The 26,597-nt window shown below is 43.5% G+C and overlaps 1 protein-coding gene across 5 annotated transcripts in view; it reads right to left on the bottom strand.

Annotated features, from left to right (window-relative positions):
• The window catches only part of PRIM2 (DNA primase subunit 2), a 1,404,979-nt gene that overhangs the window by 637,992 nt on the left and 740,390 nt on the right, over positions 1-26,597 (bottom strand). The window contains exon 9 of one of the 5 annotated variants that reach the window (XM_069606182.1): positions 11,795-11,964. The exons of the other annotated variants lie outside the window; for them this stretch is intronic. Within the exon in view, the coding sequence (XP_069462283.1) occupies positions 11,905-11,964 (60 nt within the window). The 3' untranslated portion in view covers positions 11,795-11,904. Of the gene's footprint in view, positions 1-11,794; positions 11,965-26,597 lie in introns of those variants that run through there. 5 annotated transcript variants of the gene reach the window in all.

Raw genomic sequence — 26,597 nt, 5'->3', positions numbered from 1 at the left:
AGGTGAATGTTTCTGGTAATACAAGGCATGGAAGTGGGACAGACGCAGACAAGGGTTAATAAAGTAAAACATGATTATCCCTGGCCCCTAAATGTACAAGGTCATTGGTGTTTGTGTTCTTCATTGATCTCGGTTTTCTAATCAAGTAATACTGTCTTAATGTAGAGGGCCCAAATGTAAGGGGTGGGGGTGTGGGTATTTGGGAAAAGGTATGGTGTTTGGGGTTGTGTACTGCTTATGATCCAGTGATAGGGATATTTAAATATAATAGTGGAACTAAAGGGAACCAACTCCGAGGGTATCGGATGATAACTATGCTCCTTATTTACATTATCTGGCATTTAACTAACCAGAGGCGTATAATGCTCTTGCAGAGCTAGGTGGCAAAGTGGTTTTACAAGTGTCCCAAACTATGTAGTTCCTTGGTCCATTTCTCTAAAACGGGCAAACAATAGGTCTCAGTTTTGCCTTGATTTGCAAGCTTCTTTTGTTAGTAGATGTGAGAAGCAGACATGGGGTGTGCACATAAAAAAGAAGGTCGACATTTACCAAGTGTGAATTCAGTCAGAACTTAACCTTTGAGATCTATCAGTAAGGAGATCGGATCTGCAGAGCAGCGATTTTCTACATAATGCAGTTCAGAGGGTCAATTGGTAATTAATAACAGACATTGTTTGGATGCATGATGTGCTTGGGATGTGCTCCAGACGCCGATTTAAATTGTGGTGGCTTTTTGACCCATGATTATCTTGTAAATTGTTCATCAGGACAAACTCCATAGTAATTTGGGACAGTCAACTCGAGAAGCCAGATGTGTCCCATAGTAGAATAAACGTAGTGATAGGAGAATATGTCTGTCTTATGATTGTGAACCCGCATGATATGAATGTACCACGCCTAGTAAGATCGCTTGTCTTGTCTTCCCCTACCATGCATGGTTGCGCTTTGAAACACTTGTGTATAAGCGCATAATCAATCAATGAAACTGGGCAGGGAGAGCGATTGGAGTACTGCCATCACAGTGGTCCCATATAGCTTAGCTAGCATTTTAAAGCATGGAACGCCCTTTTGTGTCCATGGCGAACAATATGGGTAATGCTTTGCCCATTGTGAACAATGTAGTGATTAAATATGCAATAGCACTGATATGTAAATACATTGAACAAAGATATGCAAATAAATGTAGCAATACAAATGTAGTACTACACAGAAGCACATTTGATTTGTATTGCAACAAGGTCAGCTCACCCAGATGGCGTCAAACTGGCTGATGTGGAGGAACCGCAGGATGACCTACTTTTTACTCAATCCGTCACATTTCCTGCCACCTACTTTGCTGGACTCTATATATACAGACACACATACACCATCATGAGTAGGGATTAACAGGAGTTCGGATTCAACTGTTTTTCAAAATAAAGGGCATAGGTTGCGTCAGGGGCCAAGTCCTAAAAATTAAACTGGGAGGACTCATCAACAAATGCAATGGGTTGTGATTTCGCCATAAATTAGCATATCAAGTTGCAATATGCACATTTCATTAAACTGGCTTTGCATAACCACCCCAATTGCACAGGACGAATGGCATTTGCCTTTCATAAAATCAACACACAAAACAAAGAGGAAATTATCTTCTAATAGTGTTTTTGAAAACGTTAAACGGTGTGCAGGTTTTAAACTCCAAGAACCAATACAAATGTTTTCCCTGGAACTTGCAGTACCGAAATGAGGCATTACACGTTCAGTTTGTTATTTTTAATCAGGTTATATAAGTGCAGTGGTGAAGTGCCCAGCCTGAAAACCTGACTACTGTGGTTCGGTCCTTGAGGTCAGCTTTATTTCCTAAATTCACAGAAGACATTTAATGTTTCTTATTTTAGCTGGCGGGAACTGAGTCCACCCTCTGAGAAAAGTGTATGGACTGTCCACCTGCGAGTACCCTCGACTTGAGTACTGGTTGTGGTACTCAACTAAAACAGGTGGTCTTCCTTGATCAGGTAGCATCAAAGTTCCACCATAGCTTCTAGCCCAGCAAACCTGGGGTTCCAATATAAGGGGAGATCCTTCCAGGTCTCTGTAAGGCCCTTCTTCTCTTTTGTTCTTCAAACACTCTCAAATTGGCAGTGTGTTTCAGGCTTTAGAGGTACGCCAGACCTGCAGATCTTTTTCTTGAGTCTCATTGCCGCTTAGAGTGGGAGGAACGCTAACTGTACCAAAGGGTTACAGTAAATTCACCACCACCCAGGGTTCCCACAGAAACAAAGGTGTTAGGACAGGGTATAAAATAATCCAAGTTCCCAAATCCTGTAGGCCGATTCAAATGCCAAAGCTCCTGGGCATTTGTACCCAGGAAAATGTCCTTCAAGTCATTCACAAACTTAGGGTGATGTATAGTTCCCCAACACACTTCTTTTTGTTTGCCAATGTCTTTTTACAGACCTCCACGGAAGTCTTGGTCTGTGCCTTTGCCCTCCTTTGCTTTCTGGATGCATTAATAGCCCCTTTTCCTCATTGAAGGAGTGAGGAGTACAACACAGAGCTGAGACCAAGGGAATCATATTGCCTGCGGTATTTCTAGCTCAGCCCTTCTGAACTACCAGAGTCACAGCTCGGGAAAGCTGGGGTGCAGAACATTGACAGATCTTGAAAACAATTTACAAGGAGTTCGCTCTATGAAGGACCTAACCTCAGTGATATAGAGAATGCAAGACCCATTAGAACCCCTTATGCCAACCTACTGCCGGTCCCAAGAATTAAACGTGCAAGAGGCGGTGGCGCCAGCTTCCCATTTATTGCCTCTAGAAACTGGAACTCACTTCCTCACTCCATCAGAAGTGAGCCCTCTCATCTCGCCTTCCGCAAGGCCATCAAAACCAGACTGTTTATCTAAAAGCGGACTATGCATGACCGCAGCTCTAATGTAACCCTGCTGCCTCCTATTCGGATATGAACAATTTATCCAAGCCTGCACACTGGAATTAGAGAACCTCTCAAGCCTATCCGTATCTAACCAAGGAAGGGTGATTGTAACCAAGCCACTCCCATAAATCTTGTGAATAATACTTGTATGAGGGCCAATGTAACCGATCGCCCACCTGTTGCGACTAAGATATTCATGTAACAGCTCCTCGATTCCCCTGGGCTGTGTGAGCGCTTCATAAATGCACATAAATGTTTTTAAGTGGAAATGGCACAATTTTGACTACCGAGACATTCTCCTCCTAGGCATTCCGCTCTACTCCTGTGCTCCTGACAAAATCCATAACAAAATCCATAACACTGCAACCCGCACCCTGCAAAACCTCACCAGCACCTTCTCCCCCATCTCCTCCCCTCCTTCAAGCTGGTGGGCTCTCCATGCATGACCAGTTCCTCCACACATTTCTTCAAATCCATTCAAAAACTCCACCCGCCCCTTCCAATCTCCCACTACTCTCCTTGCACCATTCCCTCTGGTTGTATACGAATTGTTCGTATTACAAATGTTCGAATGACAATTGACCTTTTCACAACTGACCGAATTGTGAAGGTCAATTGTAACATATATGCGGGGGGGAAACCAATTTGGGTAATACCTTCCCTCTAGCAGCCTCCTCAATTTGTCAGTCCGTACCCGCTTTCTGCACCCTTTACTTTCGCTCCTTCTGCCTCCTTTCCTTCCACCCCTGAAAAGTCCCCCTGGACATCAAAAATACCATTAACATGCATTAAATGAAATTAGCCTTAAAGCTCCATCGTGTACACCTTTAAGGAGTACCAAGCATGTATATTAAAGATACCTCCCTTGAACTCCCCTAAACCACCACCATACTTACCCCATCTGTAAATAATCCCTACTCTGATTGTACAGCATGTTCTTTATTTGTCCCTGGTTGATGCTCCGTTCCCTCAACAAATACCAAAATAAAAATACAAAAGCAATACGAGCAAGTGAGAACATTACTTCAGAGATCTGCTAGGTGATAGAGTGGAAATTGATGTTACCAAACATCCACAACACATTAACGTGTGCAATCAGCCTAATTAAATAAATGCAAAATTGTATAATGATGGACACAGTCCTCCCAAATACATGCGTGCATTTGAACCAACTAGGTCGATAGGTGAATAGGATGTGACCAGAAACGCTCATACTTGCAAACGTGGTGGGAGTGTGCCAACACCAATCTTTAAGACTTCAGGAGAGAACTATGGGAGTTGGCTGAGGCGATTGCCACCCGCGATTATCTGGTTTGCCCTTTTCGGTGTGAACTGAGACCCTCGCCCTTCCTCCCCCAAACCACTAAGAAGAAGGGTTTAATAAAACTATCCTTAAAGTCACTGCTGGCTGCTAAACAGTGCATCACGTTAGAATGGGGGGTGGGGCCATAACTGCCATCCCAACAAATGGGTTTATCCGATATGTGGGATGGAAGGTTTTGGTAAACAAAGTCACAGGCAGTGCATAAAACCCTAAATGTATTCGAATATTGTCCCCGATTTCTCCTACAGACATTGCAATATTATCTCATGCCTGACTACATTGGAGGGTTGGGGGGGGGGGGGGCGGGGAGTATCTCTTGATGCATGAATCGAATATTGTCTTGTCAATAAGTGGACTACCTTACGAAATGCTGTTTGAGGTGGAAGGGTAACTGGGGAAATAAGGGCACACAAGAGGAGTTTTGAACGTGCTTTCCATCTTGGCAGGCCTGTTCTGCTATGGTCTGCTAATTAAATGTGAGCACGCAAAAATAAAGTGGCCAAAAACAATGCCAGTGGTTATGACATGCCAAAGCTTTTATTTAATCCCTGGTTGGTGCCTATTCTGTCTTTACTACATCTCACTGGGACATAGCAGATTGCATTGGCTTCAGGTTTTGAGGAGAATTCAGATCAAGGCTTTCTTTGCCCAGAAGGCTATGCAGAAGGTGTGACTAAGCCAGGGAGATTGTCATCTCTCCCCGGTTGAGTTGGCACCCCCTTTGGAATTAAGGAGGCGAGCCCGCTACACCTAACACCTCCCTAGTGAACAGGGTAAGCACGATCCTTTAAAAAGCCTCCCCCCCATGGGTTAGAGACTCAGATAGGGGAATATTTCACCGTCCGTGCCCCCCAGTTGCTAACAGCTTTGTTGAGTATCTAGGGACTAGGTTTTACAACCACCTTATACACTCTTTACTAACGGCTGACTTGGCTTCTGATCTTGCGTGTGCCCAATCTCCAGCGAAGACTCTAGTGAGAGGAGTAAACCAGACTACTCACAGCAAGCCCCGCCAGAGTTTAATGGCGTCAAAGAGGACAAAGGAGGTGTGGCCAGCGAGAGAGGGCACACACTTGTATCAGCAGGTAGGAGTGTGACGCGCTCCATGAGAGTGATGGCTAGCTGATGGCTAAACAGAGCAGCCTGAGATGCTGCAAGAGCAAGACTTGCATCGGAAGGCAGACATGAAGCCCAGTTGAAATGTCACATAAGCGTCACTGCACAGACAGGGCTGCAAGACAGAGAGGAAAGTCATGGAAGACTGATGCAGAGCCCAGCTGAAAAGACACATAGGTGACTCTGCACTGACAGAGAAGCAGCAAGAAGCAGGGAGAAGAGTTCTGGAAGGCTGACAAGGAGCCTAGTTGAAAATTAATGTAAGCAGCTTGGGGATGACGGGAGAGACGACCCAGCTCAACGCCCCTCCTGAGGAGCACCGCTCAAAGCAGTCAGGCAAATGGTGGCTCAAGTGGAAAGGGAGGAGGGAGAAAGAAGGCAAAGACTGAGAATACCAGAAGAGGGGAGTGAGAAGGGGAAGAGCTCCAGAGTTGCGAGTGAGTGAGAAAGACTCAGAGGGGACATGAGGAGAAGAGCCCTAGAGTAGAGCGACACAGAGAAATCCAGAGTGGGAGTAGACAGAGAGAGCGAGAGACCTGGACTGGAACAGCTTGATAGCATTCCAGCAGCTAAAAAACTATATCTGGAACTGGAACTATTGGCAGAGACCTTAACTGAAAGGGGGACTGGATTGGTGGTAAGAAGCCAGCAGCTATCCCCTACATTCGATAGTTCCCTAAAGTTACTCATTGTTATTCTGTGTTTGTGGTTTTCTTTCATTGACAGGTTAGGTTATAGAAGTGTTCTGGCCAGACCTCCTAACAAGCACCCTTTTGACTTTTCTTTCATAGAACAGGGATTGGATTTGTAGATTTAGGGAAAGAATATTTTGGACCTTGAAATAAAGACTCCTGAACAATGCTTTGTTGCCGAAGTCCTAATTCTGACCTACCACAGGTGGCTCATCCCGTGGAGGTAACATTAACAATAACACTCAATCAGTATCTTCACAGCACACTTTTAAAGATCCCTACAGTGAAACTGCTTCTATATAGGTGAAGAGAATACTCTTTCTTGGCCCCTAAACTTTCAAACGCCCTCTGTAATTTCACGTCACCCTGGATATGTTGTGCAGGAAGGCCTCGTTCACAAAGAGATGTAAACTTTCATCATAAATAAACTCCTAGTACAACAGGCATTGACAAAATCCATCAACATGGCTTTCATATGTGCATTGTATGACCTTTTGCTAGCAGGGCGTCATTTAGGAGTTCTTGAAATCACATGAAGACGCACAAATATTTGCAAGATATTTCCATGCTATGCTCTGGTGCTCTTATCATATGACAGGTGCGTTTACCATATACCAAATATTTTGTCGCAAACGCTTAGGTACTAACACCATTGTAAGGAAAGTATTGTAAGACAAAGCATCAGGTTCCCACGCCACAGGACATTCAAAAGCCCTGTTGTTCAAACCATTGCCATTCACTGGGTACTGACATCATTTGCCAGATTCCCATACACTTGGTCATGTTTTGCAATCACCATTTGGCAGGTTCTGTTATTGTTTTGCGAGACGCTCACATCATTTGACAAGTAATGCCATCAACTGACCATGAACTCAAAGCAATACCAGTTATTGTTATAAGGTACTCGCACCATTTGCAGGGATTGCCATGCAATTTCCAGCTACACTCATCATTGCAAGTAATTTCCTTAAAATGACCACATACTATCGTTAGCAGGGTATTGCAATCAAATGCCATGTCGACCACACCACTGGTATGTATTGTGTGACGAATCAAGGGATTCAGTCACCTTCCCCAAGAGGGGAGCCCCTTCCTGTGAGGCTAGGGAGTTGAGCTCGCTACACAACATTCCCCATAGGGGCGGCAGTAAGCAGGACCTCACAGAGAGAGACTCCCTTCTTGGGTACAGGGACACCCTTTCCAATAAGGAACTCCCTTTGTATTATCCTCAAACACCCAATGCAGTTCTGTCAAGTGATAGACACCAAGACTCGTTAGACATATGCTATCGTGATGTAATTACTGAAGACAGAAATCAGTATGGTACTGTGAAGACTAAGAGTGCCAGAGGATTGGAGAATGACTCTGACCACTGAGAGAAAGAAACCATTCAGGGAGACCATTCTTTATAACTCTGTATGGTTTCATTGTATGGACTTGTGTCCTACACTTAGGAAGGGCAATGGTGAGAGGCTGAAAAAACCCCAGAGTTGTGTGATGAAAGTGGGAGGATCCAGTGAAGCAGGTAGAGAATCCCAGGCGATTCAAACCAACTGGCTGAGGAAAGCCGGTGACTCAGTGAGAACACTGGTTTGCACAGAAGCAAACCAAACGAGACGAGCAGCGCCCGAGGAGCACTACAGAGTGAACAACCGACAGAATGAGTGTCCAGAGGCTGATAGTCCAATAAGGACTTTTGAACACGGCTGACAGAGCCCCAACGTCTATGTGCCATACATAAAGCATGCTTACTGCAGACCATGACAGGTCTACCAGACTGAAACAAATCCACCACGCTCTTACCTGTTTCCCTCATGGGATAACAGGGAGAGAAAAGAAGAGGCCTGACAGAGCAGATACCACGTTCAGAGACCAGAGGGAGAAATTGGAAGAAATCGGAAAAGCCGTTGTGAAGAACAGTGGAACCGAAGCAAGGAAGAATGCTGAAGCAGTAGGGCATTCCCATTACATTCCAGGTAAAGGGGAGAACGGGAGACCTGGGGAAAGGGGCGTGAGTAATATCTATGACTGTAGTGAAACCGAACATAAAAAAAGGAGTAATCATACTCGTCCCAGTAAGTGGCAAACTTGTGAGGATCCCACAAAGACTGATAAGGAGTGAAGTGTCAACAAGGACTCAACTGTAATACGGCAGATGAATATGCCGGGAACACCTACTGCCCCATCTGAGATGAGTATGCAAGTACTGCTTACTATACCTGCTCCTCGCCTGTACCGTCCAGGTGAGAAACAATACCAGCTGGGGGTGGAAGACGAGAAAAACTAAGATCGACTCCAAAAAACATAGCCTTAAACAATCAATGTATATGCTTCTGACATAAAGAACTAGTTTAGGCCATGTAACACTAAGTAGGGATCATAGTTAAATAATAAGAAAGCACAAAGAGTGCTGTATATCACACAGGAGGGAGGAGGATTACAGAATACCAAGAGAGACTCACAACACTGATAAGGCAGGTAAAAGTATAGGTAGATTAGATGCTGTATTCACAGGCAGGGAACAGACGACGCAGACATATAAGACGACGAATATGAACATTAACACAAGGGAATATAGGTAAGCAACATGGAAGCGGCAGGAGCGCAGGAATACAGCCATTGTCTTAGCATAAAAGCTTCAGCAGGCTTAGAAGTCAGCAAGGCCTCAGATGAGATGTTGAAGGTATCGAAACACATTTATTTTAGGAGCTGTGAAGTTGCCCCAGACAGTGGTTGTAGCACGTTCCAAGGTCGAGCACAGAAGGAAATAGTGGGCGTGCAGAACACAGACGAAAACAGTTCCCAGGAAACGATGCAGTAGCCTTCTAAGTTAAGTGAACTAAAAGGAACAAAGCCAGCCATTGATGCCCAGGTGCAGAAGAATACCGTGCCAAACACTCCATTGAGAATAGGTAAAGGGTGTCCCAAGAGGCCACAAGAAATATAACAAGCACGTTAGAATTGGCTAAATACTCAATAAATAAGACTGCCATTTTCCAACACGGTCTCCTAACACGTGATCTAGACATGAACACTAGCTATTCATTAGGAGCAAAGTACAGATAAAGACACCTGCAGGACTCCCTGGCACTCACACAGACAATACAGTTCAGAAGACCAAATACAAAGAAAGCAGATATGGCACATGGCCTGGGAATGAGTACTTTTATTTGCTATTATTGCAGACCATAGACTTCTCGCCTCCCACCATATGTCTTCCATTATATCTTGACGCCTTGTCAGTGTCCAAGGTTAAGTAAATGGACAACCAATAGAATCCCCTCTTGCTACACTGCGTATGATTTATGATGCCAGGCAATTATGGGCCAACATAATGATGTAGTGAAACTATTATCTACAAGGGGCTGAGTCCAGGTGGAGTCTTCAGATATGTTTAAACCAATCATAGAACTAATCCCTATGTATTCTTTATGTAGATTGGGATACTAACCAATCAAAAGCACTCGTAAGTTTTGTTATCAATATTGTAGTGTGACCTCAACAATAATATTTTTTTATATAAAAACCACTCGCACCTATTGTAATACGAGAGCTACTTCTATGCTGCACTGCCATTTATTCTGTGTTTTGAATAAATCTGGGTTTTAGCATACACCTTAAGTACTCTATGATTGAGTATTATTTTTTAGGCTATTGTGGTAAACTGGGCCCTCCTCAACACCTGGTAGCAGAGAATGGTTCTATAGAAGTGTTGCGGACTGTCGAGGATAGCTCGTCGCATCCCCCTCGGACGGCAAGGGCGGCTTGAGGAGAACAGAGTAATGCGCACCTGAGAAGCGAGGTTGCAGGTACCCTCGTTGACGATAATTCCTGCCTGGTCTCGCAGGCCACCCTGCTGGGCGTGGAGGCTGAAGCAGGTAGATGGAGAAAACCTGACACCAAAGATCCTCAGAGGATCCTTAGATGCAAGTATGATGTGTATGGCAAAACAAAGAATATAACTGTTTTGTGTATTATTGATTTGTGAGATATAAAAGGAGAGAAATCTTTTGACAAGGGTTGGAAAAGACCACACCGTAAGCCCCTTTTAGGGGCAGAGAAATAAGAGACAGATCCCATGTATATGAATGTGAAGATGGCTGTATTGTTATTTGTGCAATGGACGTTGGTGCCAGTTTGTTTTTTGTTGTAGTGTAGCATAGACAAATAGAGGCGTTTTGTGGAGTTAGTAGAAGGGTGAATTTGTGTTGTTAAAGAGGAAAAGTGGTTTAAGGTGTGAGCAGCATTTTGATGGTGCTGCTGAGAAGTCGTTTTGGGTCACGTGGTCTCAGAGAGAGAGACATGGACATGTTAATATTTTACAAAAAACTATTAAAGGGAGGGGTAGAGAAAAGGAGAGAGACAAAGGTGAGCGGGTGTTGAACTGGTGTTCATTGAATCATTGTTAAGTTGTGTTTTATATTGTTATGACGGACACTCCCATTGTTCATTTGTGTAATGAATTCCCAGATACAAAGGGAAGAATGAAATATAATATTTAGTGGGTTAACGATACAGCGGGCAAAATGTTTAGGCCATGGCCTCAAGACAGTACTCATTCGAAAAAAGATGCTGCGCCACATATGGGTAAACAATTGCGGATCAAACTGCGCATTCTCACATGGTGGAAAAGGTTTGAGGAGGAGGTGGCGGAACCAAGCAAGAAAGAATTGATGCTTAACCAGCATGGCGAAGGGCGCATGGTTACACCTCCTCCTCGGACCAGTGTCCCACCCCCGACTGTACAGGGATTAAAGCCTTAAACGGATGCTGCATGGTATACCAAGCCCACATATTTGTCCCCAGCATATGGTGATGATGATAACATAAGGGGAGAGCGGATGAACCAACAAAGAGCATTGTTGCAGCAGATAGAACATGACGCACATGGCAGTTTGCAAGCAAGATTAAAGGATAGTTCCGGGACTTTTTTTTATTGTCCCTACGGTTCGGCCATGTGTTTTTAAGCATAAATCGGTAGATCGTAGAAAACTTTCCTATGGACCATACCCGACTTTTCGTCCATTAACGCACTCGAAATCAGCCGCCATTTTCTGATAATCCTCTCACTTGCCGCATCGCCCTGGCTCACCTGCTTTTGCGGCACTAAATCAAATCCCCCGCCCCTGAAACAGACTTTATCAAAACATTCATATTCCCCGCCTCTATCCGTGACGTGACTGAGATGCGTAGGCAAACGCGCCCAGGCGTCTTCTACGCGACTCCACACAGAACCCGGAAATCAACACAGATGAGCTCACACAACACAGCGTGTCACAATCGGGAATATGAAACTGTACTTTTAAATTAAACTTCAAGATTGTAAATTTGGTAAAGTACATTTATTTGACATCAAATGTTTTGAGAATATTCAGCGATTTTCATTTTTATTTGCTCACGTTCCAAAAAGTTCGTTTTGAGGCACGCGATGTTCCTTTGCTGTACACAGGGTCTTAGATCATCTCACAATACAGCGCCACAATTAGGAATATGAAACTGTGGTTTAAAAGCAAACGGCAAGATTGTACATTTGGCAAAGTACATTTATTCGACATCAAATGTTTAGAGAATATTCTGGGATTTGCATTTTTCTTTGCTCTCGATCCAAAATAGTTCGTCTTGAGGCAAGCGATGTTCGTGTGCAGTACACAGGGTGTTGGTTTACGATAAAATAAGCTCTTCGGTCGCACTGATAATCGCATGGCTGTTCCAACAACGAGGCACTAGGCCACCACAACGGTCTGTATGTTGCATCTAGCCGTTAGTACCGCGTAAGGGCATACTTGTACTTGGCGATCGTCCCATAAAATGGTCAGGGTGGTAACGTTGTTCACGCGGAGAAGCAACTGGAGGTTAAAAAAACCATCCGCCGGTGTCTGGTACTCGTGACACATGCAGTAATGCATGATGTACCTGTTTGAAAAACATAAAAAATGAAATTAGTCTCGCCATCAGATCTTTATTAAAATTATTCATTTTATATATTAGGTCGGGAAATTATTTCACAGCTAGAACAGTGCAACTGGGTATTATACATCAAGGGGTGGCTGTAGGATACTGAGACAGTCCCCCAGTGCAGGGGTTGACAGGCAGGCAGTGCAGGTGGAGAGTGGAAGGGCCCAGGACCGAGGTCGCAGACAGTGGACCAGTTGTAGCAGGGGAGAGGGAGAGAGAAAGCAGAAGCAAAGAGGAAGGTTTTGAGGTGCTTCCGTAAAAGGAGATGGTTCTCCTCAAGATAGTGGCGGTACAAAACAATATGCCACATAGAACGAACAAGTACAACTTAACCCGTCTTTAAAGCTACTGTATAGTAATTAAATTGCGGTATAAACTCATCTAAAGAGTTACTTACATTATATTTGCATTTTCCATTGTGTCTGTGCGTAGGGCAGCCCCGAAATACCACTCCTATGCCGACGTTATTTCTTCTAATGAACGAACATGAAATGGCTTCATTATCGTTTCTTACGTTATTGCCCCACACCCCCAAAAAGAAGTCTTTCGGGTTGGTCCCGGCCTGTCAAGGTCAAATAACAATACAACCTTATACTGAGTCGTGGGCCATTCCGGCACCCGAGCAAAAAATCAAAGCAGCTGACCTTCACTTTGAACGAGCGCACATTCCTATTTAGCTACATTCAGTGCAAGGCCATCTCACAGGACTTGAAATTTACACTCCATTTTTGCATTTTGTCTGCGTGCTTTGCAGCCCCAGAGAACCATAAATACGGAGACATTCTATTTTTTTGAAAAATGATTTATAATACTGTTTGGTTTAATTTAATGCGCAGATGAACAAGGTTGGATAGACACATTGCATGTACACTGGGAAATCACTTTAATTTACACATTACATAGATACACATATTCAATGGGCCTGCGACATGAGGAGACTCGAGAGAACAGACAATCAAATTACAATCAATCATTTAAACCGTGATGTGTATTTCTCAATGAGCTCTTCTTTAGGTGGACATGGAACAGAGGCAATGTTGGGTGGCAATGCAGTTGTCCCCTGCACAGGTTCGTTCACAACTCCATTTATGTGCCTATCTAGGACGTCAACAATAAGTCTCTCAATAAACTCATATTGCATATCCTCAAACACTGGTTTGATCACCCATTGTTTACTTCTTTTAGTGAAGGCCTTATTGTAGCGAAGCGTCCCTAAAGTTCCGGTCGTCCTACTTTGTTGACGTCCAACATTATGGTTATGTGCCAAGACCGCTAGAAGAGTCCGATTTATCATGCCCTCCATGCCAAAATGCAATCGTTTTGGCCTGTACTTTAGGCACATATTGTGGAACACCTCCAAATCTCCTGTGTGGCAGAATTCCGTGAGTCCCCTCAAATCTCTTGTTATAGTTTTATCAAATACAAACTTTTCAATGGCTTTGTGAGTGGGAGATGAAGGAATCAACCACTTCTTCTTCCGTGCCTCCTCTGTGGACAAATGGCCATGTTCACAATTGTGGAAATGTTGGTTTGTGTTCCAACGGTGAACATTTGTACAGTGTAGCATTACTGACCGCCATTTTTCCAGTAGAATTTCCAACGACCCTCCACATGTTTTTGAGCTCCACCAAAGATGGTTGCTGATTGACTTGGACCACTGTGAAATACCTTGCGTTTCTTTTTTTTTACCTGCAGCAGACATTTTTTATTGATTGTTTTTGCAAGATGCCAAACGTCAAATTGGTGATTTATATTTTTGTACTCTTCTCTCATTGTCTTGCCAATTGAAACATGTCTGTCCGTGGCTATCAGGTCGATCACCATTCCCCGCGATTGTAGTTCTTGCAATGATGCTACAAAGCCAACTTTCTCCATGGCCACTGAGGATGTACTTTGTGACACCTGCACGACCACCGAACTCACAATTTTCTTACTTTCCATGTCCTGAAAGTGGTAGGTGCAGTACTTGGCTGAAAATCCTGGGCTGTCGCACTGTCCATCAACGGCTTGCCTGAACCGTTTGCCCGCGAATGTACTATCAATAGACATTTTTTCCATTCTCCAAGCTTCGCTAATGGCTGGAAATAGATAATCGGTTTGGTATTTGTAGAACTGAGTTTTCGCAATGAAATGGATTCCCACAAACTGAAAGAAAGACTAACTTTTTAAAACTTGAACCACTAAAAAGTGCAGCCGCTGCACAAAGTAGATTGCCTGCTGGCAGTTGCCCCAGCATGGGTTGTGCAGACCATAAGAAAGGATGATATTTTGTACAGGTGGCATGTATTTTAAGGTTAGTGCCTCGAATTGCACGAGTCACATTAATCAATGGCTCCCCACATACTTCCCCACCAACCGAATGCCCACATTTCATCCGAATAATAATATCAATCAAACAACTATCGAATACAATGAATTTGGCCTCTTTCCTTATACTGTCACTCTGCATCCCAGCTGGTTCGGCCTGTAACGTTGAGGACATGTCACTCACATGAAAGGTAGAATCTCTGATATCGTCTTCCGCTATGTTCAGTGATATTGATGGTGTTTCATTGTCGTCCACTTCATTCTCTTCCATTGCAACATCTGTTCCTTCTCCGGCGATGGGTGAATAAGACAATTTCTTCAACTTTCTCGCGGTCTTAGTTTTTGCGGGTGTGGATTCTGTGAACTGATCTCCGACTGCATCCGAACTACCAGGAGGACATTCACTATCAATGGCTGGATGTGGTATAGCTCCGTTGTCAATCACTTCATATTCTTCCCATTGGCACGATGCATCTCCAGTCTCAAGTCCCTGCCAAAAGGTTTGACAAGCAACATCTATCGTTGGCTTCACTGTCTGTGTAGATCTAGTTCGTACACCCACTCGCAACTAGAGGACAGATTGGAAAAGGGATGTTCAGTTTAAACACAACTTACAGTATTGAACTATTAACAGTGAAAAACAACATAATATAGTGACCAGGACACTAACCTTCTTTTGCTTTCTTTTCTTTGAAACTATCTTGCCTCGAACTTCAACATCAGGACGCTGTTGCTCCGACTCGTGTGTGCATGTCTCCACTTCCTCTTGCGCTGCAACGACTATATTTTCATGATAAGCACATCCATCACGCACTGACGCTCCATCGACTCCCTGAAACATAGAACTTTCATTAGTATGTATAATAATATCGAAAACACAAAATGTACTTGGGGACCAATACCCACGTACATCTCAATAGCAAAACACGAATGAACGCTTTGTGTAGAACATTCAAACGACAATTATTCACGCATTGTTGATCTAGTTAGATGGAACTGTCAAGATCCATACCTCAGGCTCCTCATAGACTTCCATTGATGATATTATTGAAGATGATGCTTCAGTGACTCCCTGAAACACAGTAATTGCATTAGTATGGTTTTCTATTTTTATAAAAAGAACAGAAACTTTGTGCAGGCGTCAACGGCTCATCTAAATAGACCTGCACAAATGATCAGTTGTCTAAAATAAATAATGGATATGTAAATATGATTCGATTTGCTCGATCGTTGGAAGTGTCACCACCCAGAGATCTGCATAAACTACTAGGGGTGATGTTCTTGTAGAAGAAGGTCCGTCATCTCCCTGAAACATAGTACTTGCGTTAATAAAGAAGGAAGTATAGCGGATGTAATCACGTCATATGATTTCGCTTGATCGAAATGTCAGTATCCATACCTCGAAATGCATAAGAACATCAAGGGACGATGTAACTGCGGTGCACACTTCTGCAAGCTGTTGCGCCGACCCGTAACTGCATGCTCCCCCTTCTTCTTGGACTAATGCTCCATCGACTCCCTGAAACGTAGGACTTTCATTAGTAATGAACACAATATTGAAAAAAGAAGACACATAGGAGGGCGACGACAGAAGGACATATCAATGGCTAAAAACGAAATAAACATTGTGTGTAACAATCACGCTACAAGAATGCAAGATCTGATGATCTCCATCGATGGAACTGTCCGGAAACGTACCTCGAGCATCTGAGTGACATCAACGGTTGTCGTCAATACGTTGGACTCCTCAGCATCTCCCTGAAAGACAGTACTTGCATTATTTTGGATAACAATAATTATAAATGAAAACAAAGACTAGAGGACGAGTACAAGGGTGTACCATTAGGTAAAATAATTACACGATAAATTAAAACTATTGATTTACATGTCTAAAAAAAGTCAGTGGCAGAATAGCCAAGTAAGATTACCCGATAGGCGCTTGAAGTGGCTGATGACTGCAATAACGACACGGATGGAGAATCTTCCGCCTTCATATTGAGTGGATACATAAATGGGGAAATTATTGTTAGCTAATGCTACACACTACCGCAAGGCCGAGAGATAAATACGTAAACTTGACTCACCAGTGGAGGGATGTGGACGAATAGAGTGGGAATAGCGTTTGAGAGCAATTTTGGCCTCGCTCGCGGTGTGTTCTTCTTTATTAGCAATGATGTGGAGTACATGTCTGAGCTAAAGTGCCTGCTGCAGATGCGGTATCGATCACCCCTCTTGTCCGCAAAGACTTCTAGGACTCTACTTTCAAGCTCAGACGGTGGATATCCGCAATATCGGACCCATTCTCTTATCTGATCTATTGTCTTAGGGAAAACATGCATTATAGTACCTTCAGATTTATTATGGGTCTTCGAAGGGCAACCGCCAATGGAACAGGCAGGCATTGTGGAAAGTTCTGAAAAGTAAAGATCAACAATTCTCTATGAATACCAATGTAAACTCAGAACATGTGACTAGTTCCTTGCATGTACTGTCTTGAACAAAAAAAATTGGACGCAAAATGATTATGGTACATGGCCTTACCTTGACGAACAAACAGTTAGATGCAGGGATCAGAGTACTTTCTTGTCGTACAACAGGGAGCAGTTCACCGGTTGCAAACTGAGGAGTTTCCTCGGAGTGGTCACGGAAGTTCACAGAGACGAAGAGCAGATAACCAGCACCTTCACGGGTTGACTAGCAAAGCGCAAAGAAGTGCTCATTAGAAATATGAAGTGGGTTATAAAGAATTCGAAACAGGGGTGTGTTTGTGAATGATATGTCGTGGCATTATGCGGATTGCAGGGGGCCGTCCAGCGTGAAGGGGGATGCTTGGCAGGAGACACGGGGTCTGGAGGTAGACATGGGAACAACAACCCATGCTCTATAGACCACTTTGAAGTGTACATGGTCTTTGGCACCTCTTGGCCTTTATCGCTCCCTGACAGCTCCACTTGCCAGCACAAGTACCCCGGTGCGAACTGCCTTTGATAGGGCGGGGGGTGGATTGGGGCGCTGGTCGTGCAGACAAGACACAGGAAGACTCGTGAATGGAGACACACTTATGTGGATTGCAGGGGGCCGTCCAGCGTGAGGGGGGATGCTTGGCAGGAGACACGGGGTCTGGAGGTAGACATGGGAACAACAACCCATGCTCTATAGACCACTTTGAAGTGTACATGGTCTTTGGCACCTCTTGGCCTTTATCGCTCCCTGACAGCTCCACTTGCCAGCACAAGTACCCCGGTGCGAACTGCCTTTGATAGGGCGGGGGGGTGGATTGGGGCGGTGGTCGTGCAGACAAGACTCGTTTGCCGCAGGGCCTCACCAAGAAGAGGCCATCTAACTGCATGTAAGAGGCAGGCTGCAGGATCTAGTACATGGAAGGCAGGGGGGTGACTTTATAAATACCTCACCCTCCCAGGAGAATATATGGGTGCAAAGGTTATGTGGATTGAAGGTGGGCGGCCAGCGTGAGGGAGGATGCTGGCCGGAGACATGTGGTGTGACAAGACAAGGCACAGGAAGACTACTCAATGGAGACACAGTAGATTCATTTAAAAAATGAAAACAACCATTGTTAAAATATATGTTGGGTTTTATTTTAGATCTTAATTTCAATTGAACATAAATAATAAACATTACACATTGTAAAGTTCCGGTTGCAGCACATCCAGGGAAAATCCGCGGTATTGTCCACTGTCGCTTGGGAAATGTTGTCTAATGGCAAGTACCGCACAGGCAGGTATTACTCTCCGAACGCGGTGTCCGAGCCTCCCGTGAAGCCACCAAGTGAAGCAACGATAGGCCACCAGCCTGTGAAAATGAAAGATGCAAACTGTATTAAAATGACAAAACTTTCTTATCATTCTGCTTTGAAAAAAATTCTATCTAGAAAATGCACAATATGGACCCAATTTACATGCATTCGAATGATATGTAGATGTAATTTTATATGTGGGAGACGACCATGACATAGTAGTGGCATCACTGACATCAAAACCAGAGTATACTTACTCGTTACTCGGATTACGCGGACGAACAGTGCCGCGAAGTTCGTGCATAAGCACCATCATCATCCTCAACACGGTCCGTGAGAGGCAGGCTTCCCTGAACTCTGGCAGCTCGGTGATGCATTGCTGACTTGGATCGCCTTCCGAAATGTAGGCCAAGCACCCGGAATTTTCACGGCAGCAGCAGTTCTCCTCCTCAGTTGGCATTAGCTCGCACCGATTGCACGTGCACCAGGTGGAGACGCCGTCCATGCGACATGGTCCAGGCTCTTCATCCGTTGACTGGTCCTCCCAACTGCCGTCCGAATCCCCATCGTTTTCGCGTGCTTGCCTTTCCAGTAGTTCTTCCTCGGTGTACTCGGGCTCGTACATATACGGCATTATTGTAGCCATTGTGTGGTAAAGAAAGTAAAATAATTTACAGAGATGGTACAGGTGTTCACAAGGCCTAGAAGTGGCGAAGGTAGCTGACCAGAGCACAGAAACGAGTCACAGAATACTCAAAGTAACACAGAGAGAATAATGGAATCGGAAATCTGCTGCTGTGTGTTGTGAAACGGTGTGTTTATACTTATTGAGGAAAGAGGCGTCCTGCCATTTCCATGGCGACACGTCATTAGCTGAGGCGCAGCGATTGTTGACACAAAACGTGCTTTGGCGTTGGGAAATGGGCGGTACGCGTCTGCTGATGTCAGGCTCAGGGGCGGGGGATTTGATTTAGTGCCGCAAAAGCAGGTGAGCCAGGGCGATGCGGCAAGTGAGAGGATTATCAGAAAATGGCGGCTGATTTCGAGTGCGTTAATGGACGAAAAGTCGGGTATGGTCCATAGGAAAGTTTTCTACGATCTACCGATTTATGCTTAAAAACACATGGCCGAACCGTAGGGACGATAAAAAAAAAGTCCCGGAACTATCCTTTAACAGAAGGAGCAGGAAGTGCACAGAGAGAAGGGAACGGAAAAGCAATTGTATCAGGCAAATAATACTCATACGTGATGGAAAAGGCACATATAGGATGCAACGAGAGAAAGGGAAAGGAAAAATGAAGGAGAGATGGAGGGACACCAAAAGGAAGTCGATGACAATTAGCAGAAATACACTGATTGGCAGAGACCGGGGAGACTTTATGAGAAGAAACAATGACAACTCAAGTAGGAGCAGACGAGACGGCATGAGCAGAAGAGAGAATGGAGGAAAACCTCTTCAAGTTACGGGAAGCTACTTATTGGAGGAGATTGTGAGTGGGCATATGTCAGAGAACACTGGAGAAGGTTAGATTTTGAAGGAGCCGACAGTCAGTCAGAATGGGAAGAGAACGATGAGAAGAGACGAGGAAGCTACACAAGCGCCTTCAACAAGTACTTTTGTGGGAAGAGAGACTTGATTGACTTAGAGAGCAGAGCGATAGAGGGCCTCAGATATCCATTGCCCCCAGAGAGACGTCCAATGAGTGCAGAGAAGAACACACCATATGTTAACAGATTAAGAGATTTACTAGGCCGTAAAAAGGTCTGTATGACAGCAGCACCACAGTGGACAAAGGATGCAGCCGCACCTGCGAGCTCAAGCGGCTGACGCCATTCCCGTTATTACAGAAGGGTAGATGATTAAAACAATATATACTTTAGCCACAGACAGACAAAAATGCCCTGATGTATAAATTTCTGTCACTTACAGCGGGACAGGAAAGTGGATTTATGAGTTAGAAAGGGAAACGGCGGGCATGGCTTTAGCGGTAGGCGACATCAAAAGCTTGTTTGCTGTTATATTGGGAGGCAGTCAGAGCACCGGAGAGGGCAGGGGTGACGGAACATTGTTCATCATTGTCGACTGAAACAAGAGAAAGACGGAAAAAAAGTCTAGCACAGAAAAGCAGACAAAGCGAAATTAGTACAGATATGTTTTTCAAAATTGGCAAAGGAGCAGTGCTAAAAAGTATAGCTGAAGACAAGAGTGCACAGGAACCACGGCAAACACAGCAAGGGTGGAATGGTAATTTTACGGGAAGAGGAGAATATAATTATTACCCCCGGATGAGGGGCTTTGCACCAAGAGGAAGAGGGTTTTGATTCCAAGCAGCACAGTAAGGAGGGTTTAACAGAGGACTAACACGATTTGGGGGGTGGGGGGAGTAGAAACACTGCAAGGGTTTTGCGAGGGGTCAGTAATACGAAGTGGATAACTGCTTGTAGTTCTCTCAGTATTTGACATTTTATTTTTAATAAACATTTCAAATAAAACCTAACTTAGCCTACTCTACCAGGGGATTCCCTACCTAGTCTAGAAAACCACCTAGCATACAGAAAGCGGTCCCTCAATCTAAACAAAATAATACAAAGCATGAACAATATAAAGAAAGATTACTAAACAATCAGTGTCTTGGATGACTTCTATCTGGCCTGGGTAGATCATCTTTCGCAGGAATGTCCAAAGTCAATTCCTTGCAAGGAAAATAAAGTCTTAAATCAGTTCTCGAAAAGTTACAAAGAAACAAAAGTTCCCTTAAACAAAAATCCACTTGTAACAGTTTTATCTAGGTTTGTTGAAAAGTTCCCCTTCCAAGTTCCACAAACAAAACAGCACCAATGGTAATCCTGGATGACCTCCGTCCAGGATAGAATGGATAAACTTCCAAACAAAAGTACCACTTCTGCTTTAATAGCAACTCTACTTCTGCAGCGTCTTCAATACAATTTGTCAGGATGCTTCTTCTAATGAGGTTGTTCTCTCCTTGGCAATTCCCTTCTGCAAATGACACTGAACACAGGGTCCTCTGCATCACAGTACACTACTGATTCAACTACATTCAAAGACAATTGTTGTGACAAAATAAGACAACCACAGCTCTACTGCTTCTGCTGCAAATGGATATTTAAAAAATATGTTGGGCAACTTAAACAAGACTCTTCGACCTCTACAGGTTAGCGGCACTCTTCTTTCCATGCTATAAAAAAGGCCAGCCTCTTTGCCTCTCCTTTCTATCTTGCAGCTACTACAAAATCTGACTTGGCTTCCGGGCTGCTTCTTTCTATCAGCTTCAACAGTCTCAGCTCCAGAGCTTGATTTGTTCTTTTTAACAAGCACCCAGCTCCCTTCCCCAGCTTTATACACACCTTCTTATTTCCAGTAGTTACCCCAAAGCTGTATTGCCAGTTTTCCAGCCTTGGATAACCTGGTCACCCTTGTCTCAGAGGACTCGGGGTTTGTATCAGCTTCAACAATTTCAGAGCATGGGTGTTCAGATCCTAATTGGGCTGGTTTCACTTTATAAAGGAAGTGTTTACTGGCTTGGGTGATGCTTGTTCTTTTCTGCTCATTACTTCAGCAACTTCTAGAAGTCTTATGTATGTGTTCTGAATGTCACAAGAGTCCGTTTTAACTTCTGAAACAAGTTTAGGTATATGCAATCTCTCTTGATAAGACTTCAACTTATAAACCTAGTTCCCTTTAATTCAGGCAGTGTTCTACTTTAACAAGGATCGGGAAAAACAGTTTCTCATACGTGACCTTTCTATGATGTGAAATATTCTTCTAACACTTTGGGAAAGTCAACTACTACTTCTTGACCTATTACTGACACTGTTCTCCCACTGAATAGGAGACATGTGACATCCCAGTAATAGTTCTAAAGGCAACAATGGGAAAAGAAAAGATGATGTTCTTACGCAAGCACTTTAACTTGCGCTGGAAATGTGCGATACAAATTCCCTTTGTTATTGAAGACTTTCCCCGACTGCAAACAACTTCACTTGCTCCCACTTCTACACAAGTGTGAATTTAACTGGCTACAATTTTGGCTTTAAGGATGAGTCAGATTCCCAGCCAACATTAGCCAGAACTTGCGCGATCTCTATCTAGTAAGATCGTTATTTTGTCCTCCCTTGATTCCCCCTCCTTGTCTTGTCGCACCTAGAAATACTTGTGTATAGGTGTGTTATAAATGCCACATCATATCATAACTACACTGTGACTGGGGACTCTTCCAGCATGTAAATACATCTACCCTTGTTAAAGGTAGAATACTTGACTGGGTGCTCACACAGAATCTGACCATAAATAATTTTGAGCGTAGCCCCTGTCCATGATCAGATCATTTCTTTCTAGAAAGAAATATGTCACTAAGTATCCATTAAAATAAAACAAGCTTGAAAAGGTATGGGTGTCATATAGAAATGTGTGCAAGCTGACTCCTGCTGCAATGGCGCCCTTTCTCTTTCCCACTATAAATAATCTACCCAACCTGAATGCATCTGAACGGGCTGAGGCATATTGTAACACCGTCGAGAAGGCTGTTAACACTCTAGCCCCGATAAAAACTAGATTGTATATATATATCCCAGCCCAATACAAAATAGTATTCTGCTGAGATGTATACTCTTAAGACAACAAAGATGTGAGCCTTTAAACAATGGCAAAACAACTCATGCTGTCGAAAATCGATCTACCTAACACCCTTCCTGTCAACCTACCACCCACTCGAGCAACCATCTATCCTCAAGAACCATAAGCCCATTAGCAGGATAACCGGAAGCCATGGGCTGTGTGATATATTGATCCACTTTGCATTGCTATGCGGCATCACCCTGCTAGTCATGGTGAAAGAAACTGCAACAATGGCGGCAAAATCCTTATGTGCACCAAAAACTGTGTCCTGCAACACACAAAAAGATGGATGCACAACCTTCCCCCCATGGTGCATGTGTGGTGAAATAGAGCACACAATTGTGCCAGTGGGCTCCATGACCAGTAAATAGAGTGCAGAGAGAGAAGCAGCGCTTTGCAAATGAAACTCCAAAATGTGCCTATAAATGACAACTGCATTGTTGCTAAAAACTCCAAAATGCCTATAAAACAACACTTCTCAACATTCAAAATCTTGCTCGGGGCTAAAATTCATGTAATCTAATGAAGCATTGCGAACACACAAAGTCCTAATGTGAAGAGCAAAACATTCATCAGACAAACTGGATTGTCTGTAAACTGACAGCCCCTGTCAAAATCTGGGTGCAGTACCTTGGGCTACCGGAATGACAGCTGTCAGATGAGTTCCTGATGAAACTGCAAAGTGATCTAAACTAAAAAGTCTGCCGGATTGGCAAACATAAAAAGGATTGTGGCAAAAAAGAATACGGATCTCAGTTGCTTTTTATCCCACAGAGTTAAAGCTAAGAAAGTAATGTATTTATGTTTGATGCAACAAGTTTGGTTTTTCCTGGATCTTTAATTAAGAATAAATTAGCTTGGCTGAGCTGCAACCCCTTGGAAGTGGACAAACAGGTTTCTTCCGGGGGGGGGGGGGCATTCTCTCAGCAGAAACTCAAAGGGAGATGATAACTGTGGGTTAACCGAGACTTTTGTCTACAGAAAGAGAATGAACAATAGCAGACTCTTCAGCCCAGGAAACGGAGGTGTGAGAGGGTCGTAAATTGCTCCTGGAAGGAACTTCTCCAAGGAGGGAGATAGGGAGATGCTCCTGGACTCCCAGGAGAGGCAACGGGGTGTAGCCAAGCGGCCATCTGATGTTAAGAATGAACAATTAACCATTTTTAAAAAGACTCATAACTTGTGATTCAAAGTGGTGACAAAATATACCAAGGACATATCTGTTAGTCTAATTTTTGGCTGCACGTTTTAAGAGGCGGCAGAACCATGTAACATGTTCTGGACAGGAATGGCAATATATGTGGTTTTATGTGAAGAGTATTAATCCTACACTTGTGAAAATTTACACACACATTCCTATGTTAAGCACACACATTTGTGGAAATTTGCATAAAGTTTGGAAATTGTGTTCATTGCAAAAAGGACACAGTTCTGTAGAAAGTTGAAAGATCCCACAGCTGCAGGATTTTGAGGAACAGATGCTACATAAAATATGGAATCTTTGTGTGTGATTTGTTTAAAGGTGACCAATGTAGAAATGTGTATTTGGTATAAAATTCGACTTTGAGACCAGTGGCTAAAGGGAGGTTTCTAAGAACTGTAAAGCAAACCATAAAATGTGACATCATCCGGCCTTGATCCAATCACTCAAATGCAAGGCGGAGATGAAGTTTTGATCCAATCCCAGCTCACAGGGGTAAGCTTAGCTAAGCCGGCCCATACACCCACTTTGTGATGTCATTTGAAAGGATAAATAGAGACAGCTGACAACACGTAGGCACTCACTGATTCACTCACTTTCCTGATTCCGGCGAAGCACTCTGACCCAGCATTCTACATCCAGCTTTAACATCCTTCCAGATGCCAAGACTCTTGCCAGCAGTGGAGAACTATTGATTTTAGCAAGGTCCAAATCCTCAAACTTATTCTTGCAACCAAGTGAAGCGCTGTGGTGTGAGAAGGCCTTTTGAACTAGTATCCTGAGATTCTCTGGCTGGTTAGCACAAGGCTTGCCTGAGGAACTCGCCATCCAGCTGATTGAAATATCCACAAACAAGGAGGGCAGATGCTGTGCAAATCCGGTGACCGGCATAGCTGATGCAGTACCGTGCCCGATGTGCTGTTTTTCATAGACCAGACCCAATCCTATGACCAGATCTGACGGTCCCATTTAATTACAAAGGACTGTGAGTATTAATAGGAAGAACAGTGACCTATAGTATATTTGCATTGTTTTATCCCAATCTCAACCCATCCCATCTGCAAATTCAGAATCATAGTACTGTCAGAACCTTTCTTGTGCTGATTTTCTCATTTGTTTTATAAAGTCATAAGTCATTATTGTTTTTGAGTAACTAAAGTGAATCCCAGAAAGAAATTGAGCATACACCACGTGAAGGGTTACGTTGGCCACGTAACTGTCGAGATTCATGTGTGGCATCCTCTTTTTCCTAGTCATAATATAGTATGATCAAACCCATATTTCATTTTCACAAGTACATTTCTGTATTCCATTCTCGCGCCTATTTTCTAAAAACGCCCCTCACTAAAACCTTATAACTCCCTCAGTTTTTATGATAGAAATGAAACACTTGTACCTCACATCCTTGGCTATCCATATAACTCAAAACTGCATTGCAAAACAGTGCGATTCTCCCTTTATAGCGAATATTGCATATGGAAAAGTTTGCCGCGATTTTACACGTGTGAAATAACTAATTTATTTCCCACTTGGACATTGAGATTTCAGATGCTCTCTTCCGACTAAATCATTGCTTATGATTGTTTGCAACTGTTCAAAGCGGCTTCCATAGGAATTTATAACAATTTAAGTATTTCTGACCACATTTGGTGTTCTTCTCAGTCAATTCCAAAGATAATTTCAAAGCCATTCTGACAGTGAAAAGTCAATTCCGTTTTCTCTTGTGTTTGAAGGGGGAAGGTGGGGCTGATATTCTGTTTGATTTGTGCTATTCCTGGATACCTGCTCTCTCCTCACATCTCTTTACATTGCCTATTGATGGGTTTAGGGGTGTTACAGGGGGAACCTCTAACCATAGTGCTATCTGTTCTAAACCAACACAAAAGTATTTGTTTCTGTGCTGCATTTGTCTTTGTGCTCATTACTGATTCCTAGTGAATTAAAGATATGATTCAGTGTTCTGTCACCCCATTGGTGATTGTTATCTATTAAAATATATTGTGATCACATTTTAAATACATATTAAATATTTACATTTGCAAACTAGCCTGATTCCAGGTTCAGTGTGACCGGGTGGGTTCCAGGAGAAGGGTGTGATCCGAGTGGTATATCGTTCAGAATATTGAACTTATAGATAAAAATAAATAAGGGTTTCAATTGCACACAACACGATGGGCGTGACTTGGGTGTATGCCGGATTGAAATCACTTACAGGGCAAAGGTGGGAAACACAGAATCAAACCAGAAGAAATCGCCACCTACACACCTTTCGTCACAAGAAAATTGGAACAAAAGACACCACCAACATGACTAGGAAGAGGACCATGAAGAAGACACCAATCCAATACGAAACCTGGCTGAACTACTCAACGAAGAAACCGCATCAAAAAACCTGAATAAGCAAGACGGTGGTAAAACATTACCAACACAACCACCAAAATACACAGCCAAAGACCAAACAGAGCACAAGAAACTGAAAGTTACACTGCAACCTAGTCAATGTCAGATCAATATCCAACCACACAGAGGAAATATACGACCTGTTATCCGATGGAGGGATAGACATGCTATTCCTCACAGAAACCTGGCTAAAACTACAAGGTAATAAAGCACGACTGACTACCCAACAACTTCAAACTCAAGCAAGCCAACAGAGAAGGAAAGAGAGGAGGAGGACTTGCCGTAGCATA

This window comes from Ambystoma mexicanum, chromosome 4p, assembly GCF_040938575.1.
Source record: "Ambystoma mexicanum isolate Mex_15411 chromosome 4p, UKY_AmexF1_1, whole genome shotgun sequence".
NCBI classification, from domain to species: Eukaryota; Metazoa; Chordata; class Amphibia; order Caudata; family Ambystomatidae; genus Ambystoma; species Ambystoma mexicanum.
Note: the sequence above shows the minus strand (reverse complement) of the source record. Positions and strands in the feature narration are given on the sequence as shown.